Source organism: Ursus arctos, unplaced genomic scaffold (assembly GCF_023065955.2).
Source record: "Ursus arctos isolate Adak ecotype North America unplaced genomic scaffold, UrsArc2.0 scaffold_16, whole genome shotgun sequence".
NCBI classification, from domain to species: domain Eukaryota; kingdom Metazoa; phylum Chordata; class Mammalia; order Carnivora; family Ursidae; genus Ursus; species Ursus arctos.
In genome coordinates this window covers 18,759,419-18,771,235 of record NW_026622830.1, presented here as the reverse complement: position 1 = coordinate 18,771,235, position 11,817 = coordinate 18,759,419, and the positions used below count along the sequence as shown (strand labels likewise).

Genomic DNA, 11,817 nt, shown 5'->3' with positions numbered 1-11,817 from the left:
AGCTCAAGCACATATCCTGAGCAAAGAGAATAATCACCCTATTCCAGAAAGAAATTTAGACCTAGAAGGTTCTTCCACTACCCATTTGACTTGGGTAACACCTATTCAGGCTTCATATCTTAGCTCAAATATCACCTCCTCCAGGAAGCCCTCCCTGACCACTCTTTCCCCAGTCTATGTCAGCTTCACTGTAGTATAGATGCTCTCAGAGGTCCAGCTTGCTTTCTCCTTTTGAAACGGTACACTGATCAGTTTCACACCTAACTGCTCAATCTCTCTCTTCCTAGATCGTAAACTCCACGAGGATTTGTTCACTGGGAGGATTTCTGGTTTTGTTCATTGTTATATTGCCAACACAATGCCTGGCGTATGGAAGACACACAACAAATCCTTGTTCAGTGATTGAATGAACAGTCTCGGCGGCAGGCCTGGAAGCAGAGGCTTGCAGCAGCTGTGGGGAAGTGGGACAGTGGGCTCCTGGGACCCAAAGTTTTGGTGGGTCAGAGCAGCTCCAGAAGCTGGAGCCCCCGCCATAGCAACCCTGGATGGGCCAGGGACCCCCACCTCGCTCTTGCACCCACCTGCTCACCAGGCCCCCACGTGCTGTCTCTCCGGGATAACCTCTGTCTTTGCTGGAGAAGCCAAGTCTCAGATAATGACATCGCCTTTGCTCCCCTTCCACTCTGCCCCTGCAGCAGCGGCATTGAAATGTTTCCTTTCGAAGCTCCCAGAAGAACCCTGGGAGTGGAGACCAACCTGGGCACCTTTGCCGGGATGTCTGACGGGGCACACAGAGGGCCACGTGCGCCACACGGACGAGGGCACCCTCCCAGAGCAAGGATGACACAGCCTGGATCCCATAGGTAGGGCACAGCAGCTGCGTGATTTACCGGGGCTTGCGGGGAGAGCTTTCCTCTCTCACTTGGAGATCTCGAGTGCTGCCTATAAATATTTATGGGAGCCTGGGCCTCCATTAACCCCGCCAGTGCCACGCTGCACTCGTTACATGGCACTTGCGGGCAAACGAGTGTGAAGGCCAGTGTTCGATACACAACGCGCGTGTGTCGGTGCGTGTGAGCGTATGAAGATGTGCACGGACCCATACGCATTACGTGAGAGTTAGACACACACGGTCACTGTGGCCCACGCAGGTGTGTGCATCATTGCGCACGTTCTGTGTCCACGGCGCGAGAGTGCGTGTATACACACGGTGGGTACGTGCACGCGGATTTATGCGTGTACCCTGCACACCTGCCTCTGTGCTTAGGGGCGTGAGTTGCATACGTGCTGACGCGTGTGCCCGCCTCGAGCATGTAAGCACATCTGTGTGCAGGTCCAGCGTTTCCACACTACCCCAGAAACAGCTGTGGTTAAACTCAGGCTGACGCCATCAAAACTGCCTCCCCCAGAGGCTGCTTCAAATCACACTGGCTCTGCTAATTATGATCCGTTTACTGGAAAGTTTGACTGAGAACACACACAAGGTGAGGGCTCTGTGGATGAATTAGGAAAAGCACCAGTGTCCCAAGCTAGCGATGCCCGAGCGGGCCTCCCCCACTGCACACACACACACACACACACACACACCCCAGGACCACCATAAGCTGCTGGCTTCTCAGTGAGAGACTGAAAGGGGAGACAGAGCTACCGTTTCCCTCGAAACCCCTTGTCCTATTTGTCCTGCTGGAGCTCCAAGTGCCCATTGCCCCTCTCCGTGTTTGCACAGGGATCCTCGTGGATGGAGAACAGTCACTACACCCCCAAGAAAGTGGCTACCCTCTGCAAAAGGAATTAGAACGGAAACTCTCCCCCCAAAGGGCTATTTCCCACCCCTCCCTATTCCCCCCCCAGGTGTTTCAGATAAGAGATTGTGAACTTGTGGAGTCTGGTGGCAAAAATATAAATTTTGGTGTCAGATAGGTGGGGACTCAAGCTTTAGGTCCTCCGCTGGGTGACACTGGGCAAGAGGCGCCTACTCTGGGCCTAATCATCCGTCTCTGATCTGCGTGGACAAGAGTAACCCGCACCTCAGAGAGGTGAGCGAAATGTCATAACAGGACTAACCTCATGATTTGGCCACACCTCTTGCACTCCGTGACCTAGTTCCCCTTGTCGGTGGAAAGGGACACGTGCAGCCGACTCCAGCTCCCAGGACACAAAGGAGGGCAGATGCCAAGCCCGGTGTTGGGAATTGCAGCCCTTCGCTGTCCACTCAGGGAAAGCAGAGCTGAGTCCCCAGACCAGTCCTGGCCCAGGGCCTCATCTCAGCGGGAAACAGGTGCACATAACGCTCGCAGGGTCCAGGCAGTGCAAGTGACATCAGAAGAAGCAAGGAGACTTGAAAGTGAGCTCCTGATTCCCGATGGGAGTCACAGGCCAGGCTCCATGCCTGCCTTGCTCTCTCCAGCTCCGAAATGAGCACCCTCTGGGCCCCCCCCCCACACCCCCGACCATTCACTGGAAGGAGTACAAGCCCTAGTAAGACGCGCAGAGCTCTGCAAGGAAAAGCATGGCGACATAAATTTTGAATTTGTGGACTTCTGCCCCCTTCTCACAACTGAAACTGGCTTCTTCCGGAAAGTATCAGGCCTCTTCCCATCACCTCTGTGGCTGCTCTTCCAGCCTGAGGACAGCATCCCCTTTTGATAAAAATAAACAGGAATGTGTAACAAGCGGCTGTTATTTTACAGGAAAACAACTTCCCATGCAAAGAATGCAGAGGGGCAGCTAACACGGACTTTTGCTTCGGAGCAAACCCTTATTAATAATTTAGGTAGTTTTCCAAATTGGAGTGGCAACTTATCTCCTACATTTAATTTCTTGCAAGTGAGAACAGTTAGCGCTGATTCTCTTATCTAACTGCATCTTCTAAGTTACTGTGTGTAGCACAATGGAGAAGGGCATTCAGATATTAGGAAGATGCGTGGGAAAAGCCGGTAGAACATGGTGCAGCCATGCAAGGCCCGGGGAATGTGTGCTCCCCAGCTGAAAGGACTGCTCTCCGTGGCCTGGACGCCTGCTCCTAGGAGCAGAAACTGCAGAAGGGACAAAATTTCAGCAGCAGCAGAGCCAACAGCAGCAGCCTTCTCCAACAGGAAGCTAGTCCTCTGAGCCAGGTAAGGGCCAGCCTGAGAAGCCTTATGGTGGCTTCTTCTGCCTATCAAGTCCAGCCTGGACCAGGGACTCTCCCTTCGCTGCAAGCTGACATGTCTCCGGAGGGTACTGTGCTGGGCCCAAGCTTGGGAGCAGCTCTTCTAACCAGACTGATTCCCTTTAAGGAGGGCTGCTGATGGAAAAGACGTGGTCTGCAAGAGGTGCCCTTTGAGGACTTTTATTTTGGTGGGGGGAGGAGGGGCAGTAAACCTCTAATCCTCCCTTCCTTACATAACAAATTCAAACACTACTATCTCTGGGAGGAGAGGCCAGGCCTTCAGACAGCAGGCTGTACAGGGAAGGGTTACGCAAGAAGCCAGTTCTGAATTTTCCTTTCTGAAAACAGAGGGGCTCAGAAGCAGGGTTTGCATCTGTCAGCATGTGAGGGACCCACTAGAATCTCTAAACCCAGCTGTTTCCCTGGGCCCACAGAGAAAGAACTTGAGGAGTAGGGGTGGGTGGGTGAGGGAGTGGGGGGTTTGCCTGGCCTGGCAGAAGCTGGAGCTCTAATCACAGAAAAAGCCAAATGACCATGCTGCTGGGTTCCTGGCAGCTCCCGCTCTGAGCCGCCCAGCGAGGACAGGCACAGCTCGAGTGTGCGTGGGATGGAGGTGGGCCCCTCTGACAGGGACCAGGGTTGGTCCTGCCACAAAAATGCCCAGAGACCCTGGACCGAAGGAAGCTTGGCTGTGACCAAAAGAGGAATCTGGGTCTAGGGCCCGGCCCCAGCTTCCCCAGCTCCTGCCACAGACAGCCCAGCAGGCCGCTCTCTCGCCAGCGCCAGCGGGGACCCTGCTGGAGGTCAGTCCCCACCAGCCCTGCGGCTGGCGGGTCGGATGGGAAAGGCAAGAGCCCAGAGCAGCTGCCCCCGGGAGCTGCGCGGAGGCTCGGAGCCGCCAGACCCCATCTCCGGGTCGTCGCCCCTCCCCGCACTTACCGGACACCTCGGAGCCCCGCAGCCGGAGCCCTTCCTCGCTAGGCTGCGCCTGGAGGAAAAGGCAGAAGGGGCTGGGAGGAAAAACGGAGGGAGAAAGTTTTCCGAAGTGAAGAGTTTACCAAGGAAGGGCTGCAGGAAAGGGAAATGGCAGAGTGAGGACGCGGGAGACCACCAAGCGGGGCGGACGCCGCCACCCCTGCCGTGCGGGTCGGGACCCGGGGCTCCGGGGACGCCGCGCCGAGCGTCATCCCCGACCCCTCGCCGAAGGTGGCGGCAGCCGATCCTGCGGGCACCGCCTCGCGCACACCGGTGCCGACGGGGCGTCGCAAGGCGGGACAGCGGGAGGGTGGGCAGTTCGCTCCGGCCGGGACCCGCCCCAGGCCGCCCCAGCCAGGGGCTCAGCCTGGAGCGAGCCACCTTCCCGGGCCCGCGTGTGCCCCGCACGTGCGTCGCGGGGTCTGTGCGTGTCTGACTCCGCGTGCGTCCCCAAGTGCCGGCGCCAGTCTGGAGGCGGGGGACCGGTGCGGCCTTGGAAGACCCCCGGCGCGGGCAGAATTTTGCCCTCGGGGTCGCGGAGGATCGCGAGGGGCCCGCGAGCCGCGGGGAGCGATGGAACCGAGAAGGAGACGGCGGGCTGCAGGGCGCCGCGGGACTGGCACGGGCCGGAAGGCCTCGGGACCCAGTTCGCTCGTCCTGAGCTCTCGGGCGCCGGCTCTGCGCCGTCGCAGCGGGTCGGGACGGCGGGCTGCGGGCTGAGACGCGGCCAGGGCTTGCCCGCCCCGGAGTCTCTCGAGGTCCCGGCCTCCTCCGGGGTGCTGCCGGCTCTGCCCGGCTCCAGCCTGCGCGCGTCCCGGGCCGACTGGCGCTCAGATAATGGGTTGGTGCCGAGACTGGCAGCGCCTGCGAGGGCACCCGTGTGGGTGCTGCGGGTGGGTGTCTGTGTATCTGTGTGTCAGTGGGACTATGTGGTGGGGTGGTCAGCTTCTCAGAGGTGTAATTGGTCACTCTGAAACGGCCTGACCCATGTCGTTCTAGATGCTGGTCGTCACTGGGTTGGTGTCTTGTGTTTCTGTGCTCTGGAGAAGGAAAACCAATGTCTTGGAGTTTATGACCCTCCCCAGCCCAGAGGCTGTTCAAGCAGAGTCCGGGTGACTCTGGAGGTGGGAGATGCCACCCTGTCCACTCGGGATTATTCCAAAGGGAGTCAAACCTCCCCCGCATGGAATCAAGGTGATCGCCTTGGCCTCCGGATCCAGGCAGCAGGGGGCTCTTCCCGTGCTCAGCCTGGCCGAGACCTCTTTCGCCCCACAGGGGATACACTTGTACATGTGGGCCTGCTCTTATCAAGTTTGTGTGTGTGCCCCGTACACACAGCTACCCCACTAATCACACCCCCTTGCTCCTTCACCTGTGCGCCCTCGGGTAGAGCGACTCACAGCCAGACTCAGCCACGGTCCTCCTCCCTGATCGCAGCCAGAGCCTTCCGTGCCAGGCATATGTCTGGGCTAGTGAAATGAACTGGGCCTTGGAATTTAATTCAAACTAGAACCTCTGACTTCTACTAAAACACACCAAAGTGTTATTAAATGTAAATCACTGATGGTAGTATTTGCATCCTTATGTTTGGGATGTTTCTCTGGTCTGCCTTTACCAGACCCCGACCTCCACCCCCAGGATTCCAGGGATCCTGGGCCAAAATCTATTCCCTGCTAGTTTTAGTCTTTGCTTTCTTCTCCCCGGTTCTTCCCGTTTCTAGCTCCAGGCTGGGGCTCTGCAGCCCGGGCTTCTTATACCTCCCCATTCAGGTCCCGAAGTTCCATCTTAGGAACTCGGGGCCAGAGAACCCCAGGGATAAAAGGCTGAGTCTCTGAGACTGCAGATATTGGGTCTGAGGAGACCAGAAGCCCCTTGGACCCAGCCATTGCCAAAGGAACAGAGGATCCTTCTGGATTTTGGGGGTGTGTGTGGGAATCCCACTCTGACTCTCAGAAATATCTGAGACCAACTCTGAATTATAGACAGGATTCCAAGAAGGCTGAGGGGGGTTTGGGGTAACCTAGGTGGGAGACCTTGACTCTTCTAAGAGTCTGGAAAAGGAAAGGTACTGGGCCCAGCTCCTAGTCTGCAGTCAGAGTCGCTGTACCAGAATGACCCCCCAAAACCTCTCTGGCCCCCAGTGTGGAGAGTCACTGAAATCCTGCTCCAGCCATGCAGTGCCCTTCTGTGGGTCTGAGGGCTCTAGGCCTGAGTGGCATGTGTCCCCAGGGCACACCACCCCAAAGCACAGGTCCACAAGGAAGGGCTTCCTGTCTGAAGGGCCTTCTGCCCCAAGACCTGACTCTGGATTCCACTTGGCTTTTGCAAGCCCTGGGGAAGGGGACGTAGGCCTCCATTCAGGGCAGGCAGGCATTCTTGCTCTGGGCAGGAAGATGCACTGGGCAGGAGAAAGTTGAGAGCCTTGCAGCCCCAACAGGAGGGCCAGAGAGACAGGTCCAACTGAGCCTGATTGCCAAAAAGACCCTGCTGCCCCATCAGGTGGCTCCGGCTTCTAGGGATCGGCCACTTTCTACCTCAGAGCCGGCAGGCTAGCAGGCCTGTCCTAATCCCCAAGCCTGAGAGCCTGGAAAAAGTGTGCCCCCTCTGAGTTCACCGCCGGCTCCTGAATGAGGTCTCTACCTAGAGTGAGCAGCAGAAACACATTTGAGGCTTACGTACAGACACACGCACACGTGCAAGGGAGAGATTTGCCCAGACATGGTCTGTTTCTCCACTGGCCAGGGAGGGTGAGAGTGTCCCCACGCTGATGGGACTCTTAAAAAGGCAGAAGAAGAAAGTCAAAGTCAGGCGAACGCGGAATCCTCTAAATAAACACCATTTCCATGGTTTTAATAAGCAAAATAGGAAACCATTTTAATAACCAAAACACAGAAACCAGTCTGAATAAAACTACAATAGACTAGGTTTTAATATTTTCATATCATAAGCAGGGTTTGAAATTGATCCCTTATTTTACATGAAATAAAAACAAATTTCTGTTGCAGCAAATTTGATTTCAACACAGTTGAATCCGTAAAAACCAAAGCTCGTTTCTGATGCAGGACGAATATCCACAATATTTAAAACTGCAAGCACCATGCGGTTCATACAATCTTGTTATTACTGTTAATTTATCAACTAATACAAACTCAAAAATGCATCCGGCCAGCAGCGCCAGCAATTTCAAATGGGAACTAAAAAATACGCTTTCATTTTGGTATTTTTGTCAGTGCAACTTAAATCCTTTTACTGACCTGCAGGAAAAAAAAAGTAATAAAGAAAAACACCCAGATTTTCCCTATAACTACTATACAACTGAAGGGGGGGGACACCACTGATAACTCACCCGCTTTCTCAAAAGCAGGGAAAAAAACACACATAACGTGTTGGTCTAAAGGACGCACTTGAAAGTTGCAAAATTACTTGCCAATATTTGGGTTTCCGGTACTTTCTGAGTGTGGCGGTTGGTTCAACACAAGTTTAGGTCACCACTGGGCAGTGTTAGGGCTGGCCAAGCCAGCTCACCCTAAAAGCACGGCAGCCACAGCAATTAGCAGGGGCCTGGAGGCTTTTGAAGGGACTCTGGGGTGATTCGGATGGCATTAAAAAGCAAATAAGATGTTTTCCTTTCCTTTCTTGTGAGGGGTGTCAATTTAGCAAAAGACAAGGTGGGAGCTAAGACATTCCTCTCCGCTCTGGGGGTGTGGTGCGGAGGGAACTGGACCGCTGCCCTGCCCTGGTACTCAGGAGCTGGGACCCCAGTCCTCTTTCTCTCAACACCAGTAAAACTGAAAACTGAAGCGGAAGGGACAAGAGGACCAAATGGAGACAGGAAAGGGGAGAAAACATGCAACTTCCAAGGGTGCCCCAGGACAAAGTTGTTTTCTGATGCAAAATGCCCAGAACTTTTTTTTTTTTTTTTACTTACAAAAAAATACTGCCATAATAATGAACCCAAACGAAGACACTCCGCTTGCTGCCACGTTCTCTAAGCGGTGTGGCGGGGCGGGTATTTACAAGCCGGCATCCGGGACTGAAACCCGGCAAGCAGCCGCCGGAGTCTCTGCACTGCCATGCCCTCTCACTCAAAGAAACAAGGGGGTTATGATCCATGATCAACGACATGCTAAAAGTTAAACAAGAAAATGGTACAAAATAGAAATTATTACCGTACATGTCCAGCATGCAGGATTAATATTTTTAATGCAGATTTTCGTATTTTTTCTATATAATCGAGCAGGCAATAAAACTGATGAGAATTGCGCGCAGAACGTCCTAACTGAGGCCCGCGTCTCTGGGCTGAGAGCCAGTGTTCTCCGGACCCTGGACGGACAGGTCCGTCTGTCCTTCCTTCCTTCCTTCGCTCAGCCTCGCCTCGCGCCTGCCGGGACGCCAGGGTCCCTCTCCTCTCCTCTCCTCGCTGCTCTCTTCCTGGGTTGGACTGCGCTCCGGGCCGCAAGGCAGCGGCCCCCGCATAACGCGCAAAGTTCGGAAAGCCCGGAGTCTCCAGACGGCCTCGGCGACTCCTCGGGACTCTGCCTTGCCGCCCTCCAGCCTGGAGAAAAGTTGCTCCGGGACTTCCCACCCCCTCGTCTGTCTCTGGCTCTGCTCGAGTCTAGGAGGCGGCGCTGGCGCGCGCCGCTCTCGCCTCGGCCAAGGTCCCCTGCCTGCCCGCGCGCCCTCCCGTCGCCCGCGTCCCGCGCGCCCTTCCTCCCTCTCCCTCGAGTCAAACAGGTCAAGGCTGGGGCCGTGGCAGGGACAGGACCCGGGGGAGTCCAGGGCTGGGGACACGGGACGGGAAGTCCGGGCCGGGGCAAGGGCGGGGGCCGGGACCGGCCACGACTCACAGAAAGAACTCGGGAGAGGAGGGGCTGTCGCTGGTGGAGCCCGCCTCCCTGAAGCCGGAGTTGGCGAGTTTCTCGCACTTGACCTTGTAGGCGTCTCTTTCGCGGGCCAGCCGGGACACCTCCTGCTTAAGCTGCTCCACCTGCTGAATGAGCTGCGTCTTCTCGTTCTCCAGGTGGTGTTTCTGCTGGACGCGTTTATACCTGCACGACTGGGCGTAGCCCCGGTTCTTCAGGGTCCGCCGCTTCTGCTTCAGGCGGATCACCTCGTCCTTGGTGAAGCCCCGCAGGTGGCGGTTCAGCTCGCGCACTGACATGGACACGAGCTGGTCGTCGGAGAAGCGGTCCTCCACGCTGCCGCTGCCGCCGGTCGCCGTCGCCGCGGCGGCCGCGTGCGGCCCAGGCCCAGGGTGGCTGGTGGGCAGCTGCTGCGCTGGGCTGGCTGCGCTGGACGGCGGCGGCGACGCTTGGTGGTGGTGGTGGTGGTGCGGGTGCGCGTGCGGGCCCAGGTCGTCGTGGGGCACGCCGGCGCCCGGGTACGCGTGGTGCGGGTGTGGGTGGTGGTGGTGGTGATGGTGGTGCGCGCCGCGGAAGCCGTCGAAGCTCTGCAACGGCTGTGGCACTGGGTGCGAGCCGATGAGCGCCTCCACCGCGTCCTCAGGCGTCAGGTTGAGCGCCTCGGGGTTCATCTGCTGGTAGTTGCTCGCCATCCAGTACAGGTCCTCGAGGTGAGTCTTCTGTTCGGTTGGGCTGAAGCTGGGCGACGAGGGCACCGAGCTACACGGCGTGCTGAGTGGTGTGGACGACACCGAGCCGGCTGGCTGCAGGCGCGTGCAGGGCCGGCCCGGGCGCTCCGCGCGCCCCAGCGGCTCCTTCTTCACGTCGAACTTGAGCAGGTCGAAGTCGTTGACGTACTCCATGGCCAGCGGGCTGGTGGGCAGCTCAGGCCCCATGCTCAGCTCCGCGGCCATCGCTGAGGCGAGGCGCAGCCGCCGCTGCCGCCCGGGAAACTTTGCGGCCGGCCGGGGCGCGCCGAGCCGAGAGCGGGGGCGAAGAGCGGCGAGCCCGGGAGGCGGGGAGCCGAGGGCGCAGCGGGCCGGGGCCGCCGGCCAAGCCTTTGTCTGGGGACGCGGCGGCGCGCCGGAGAGTCCCGAGGCTGCCCGCGCAGCCCCAGAGCTCGGGGCTGTGGCCGCGCCGGGGCCGGGCCGAGTCGGGAGGGGTGGAGAAGCAAGCGGGGCGCGCGGCTGGGCGGAGGGGAGGCGCCGGGCAAGCGCCCGCCGCTCGCTCTCTAGCTCTCCTGCTCTTGGGCTCTCTGGATCGCAGCCGCTCGCAGCCCGGCGGTGCAGCTGTGCTAGATCCGGCGCCGCTGCCGCCTTTTATCGCCTTCCTGATGTCACCGGGGCGCGGGGGCCCGGGCGGCCCAGCGCGCTGGCCAATGGCTGCTCGGCCCCCGCGGCCCGGCGGCGCAGGGCGGGGCGCGCCTGACAGCTCCTCCGCCCCCCGCGTCAGCTGACTGGCGGCCCGAGCCCGCGGAGAGCCGCGGAGGCCTGGCGGAGGGCTGGAGCCCAGTGGGACGGCGGGCCCGGGCCCAGCCCCCCACACCCTCTGGGTCCCGGCCCCCGCCCGCTCGCCTTCGGGTCGCGCCCCCCCCCCTTAGGCCTGGCCACCCCTTGCACCCCTTAGCGCGCTCTCCTCGCTCTTTACCCTTCGCTCCCCCACCCCCAGTCCGTGTCACCCCCAAAGAGGCTCAGAAGGAGCACCGGGACGACACCTCTCGGGCCCTTTGTTCCCCAGCGTCCCCCGCCCAGTGGGCGACGCTCCGTGTGCGGTGCGGCTTCGGGCCGTAGGAGTGTGTGCCGTGCCTGCTTGTGTTTCTGCAGGTCTGCGAGTATTTGTGTGTTGGGGTGGGTTTGCAGCTCCAAGAGTTGTGTTCAAATCCAACTCTTAGCCTCAGGGGACCCTCCTCTGGCCAAACAGGGGCCGTTCTCCTCTTGGCGGGTGCGGTTGCAGAGCCCGGAGATAGGACTCCCCTTGCCCAGCCGCTCCCCGCGCTCACCCCACCCACAAAAGCACGAGAGGAAGGGAGCGGGGGAAGAATCGGCCGAAAGGCTCTGAATTCCTTTCCCCAGCCAGACGCACGGAACCCTGGGCTCCCGAGGCTTGGGGCTGAGGCCAGCTCAGGACGGTGCTCCGGGTGGCTCTCCGCTGCTGGAGAACCGACCCTGTTTTTGTTTGAACGTTTTGTAACGATTTAGCAGATCGCGGCGTCAGCCGGCCGCGTCTCAAACAGGCATAAAGTGCGACCCCAAGTGGCCACTGCGCGCAAAGGCGCGCCGAACGGCCCGGCTCTGGGCCGGAAGGCTTGAACTACGCCTCCGACCCAGCTGGATCTTCCTAACTGGTCCCATCCAGGGCAGCCCAGAACGGAGGCTGTGTGTGCACCGGGATCCAGGACAGGTTCCTCTAGAGCCACGCACAGGTCCTCGGGTCCCGTCCTGGGACTCAGCTGCGAGTTCGGCGCTGATCGCCGCGCGTGAAACTCCGCTCCCCAGCTCCGCGCGGGGTGTTGGGGGTGGGGGGGAGCGCTGGGAGGGAGACTGGGATGCCCCTGGGCAGCTCCCATCGCGGGAGGGTCCTGGACCGAGTTAGGCCTGTGGCTGAAAGGGGAAACGCCACAGCGAGGGGGCCCAGGGCTGTCGGGTGAGAAAACTCCCCCGAGCGCAGACGGGGAGCCCACAGGACACCGCGCTAGGCATCCAGGCAGGGCTCGGGCGCTGCGCACCCTCCTGACTCGAGTTCAGGATGGCCCGAAATAAGAGGCTCTTCCTGAGACCCCAGTCCGGAGGC

The 11,817-nt window shown here is 59.2% G+C and overlaps 1 protein-coding gene across 1 annotated transcript; it reads right to left on the bottom strand.

The window, feature by feature from the left end:
- Window positions 1-6,946: 6,946 nt before the first annotated feature.
- On the bottom strand, window positions 6,947-10,305 carry MAFB (MAF bZIP transcription factor B). The gene has a single exon (XM_026503505.4). The coding sequence runs from the start codon at window positions 9,939-9,941 to the stop codon at window positions 8,970-8,972; it is 972 nt and encodes a 323-aa protein (XP_026359290.1). The 5' UTR covers window positions 9,942-10,305; the 3' UTR covers window positions 6,947-8,969.
- Between the last annotated feature and the right edge of the window lie 1,512 nt (window positions 10,306-11,817).

Bases quoted from the DNA above. Each gene is read 5' to 3' on its own strand.
- MAFB (XM_026503505.4), bottom strand. From the start codon at position 9,941: ATGGCCGCGGAGCTGAGCATGGGGCCTGAGCTGCCCACCAGCCCGCTG.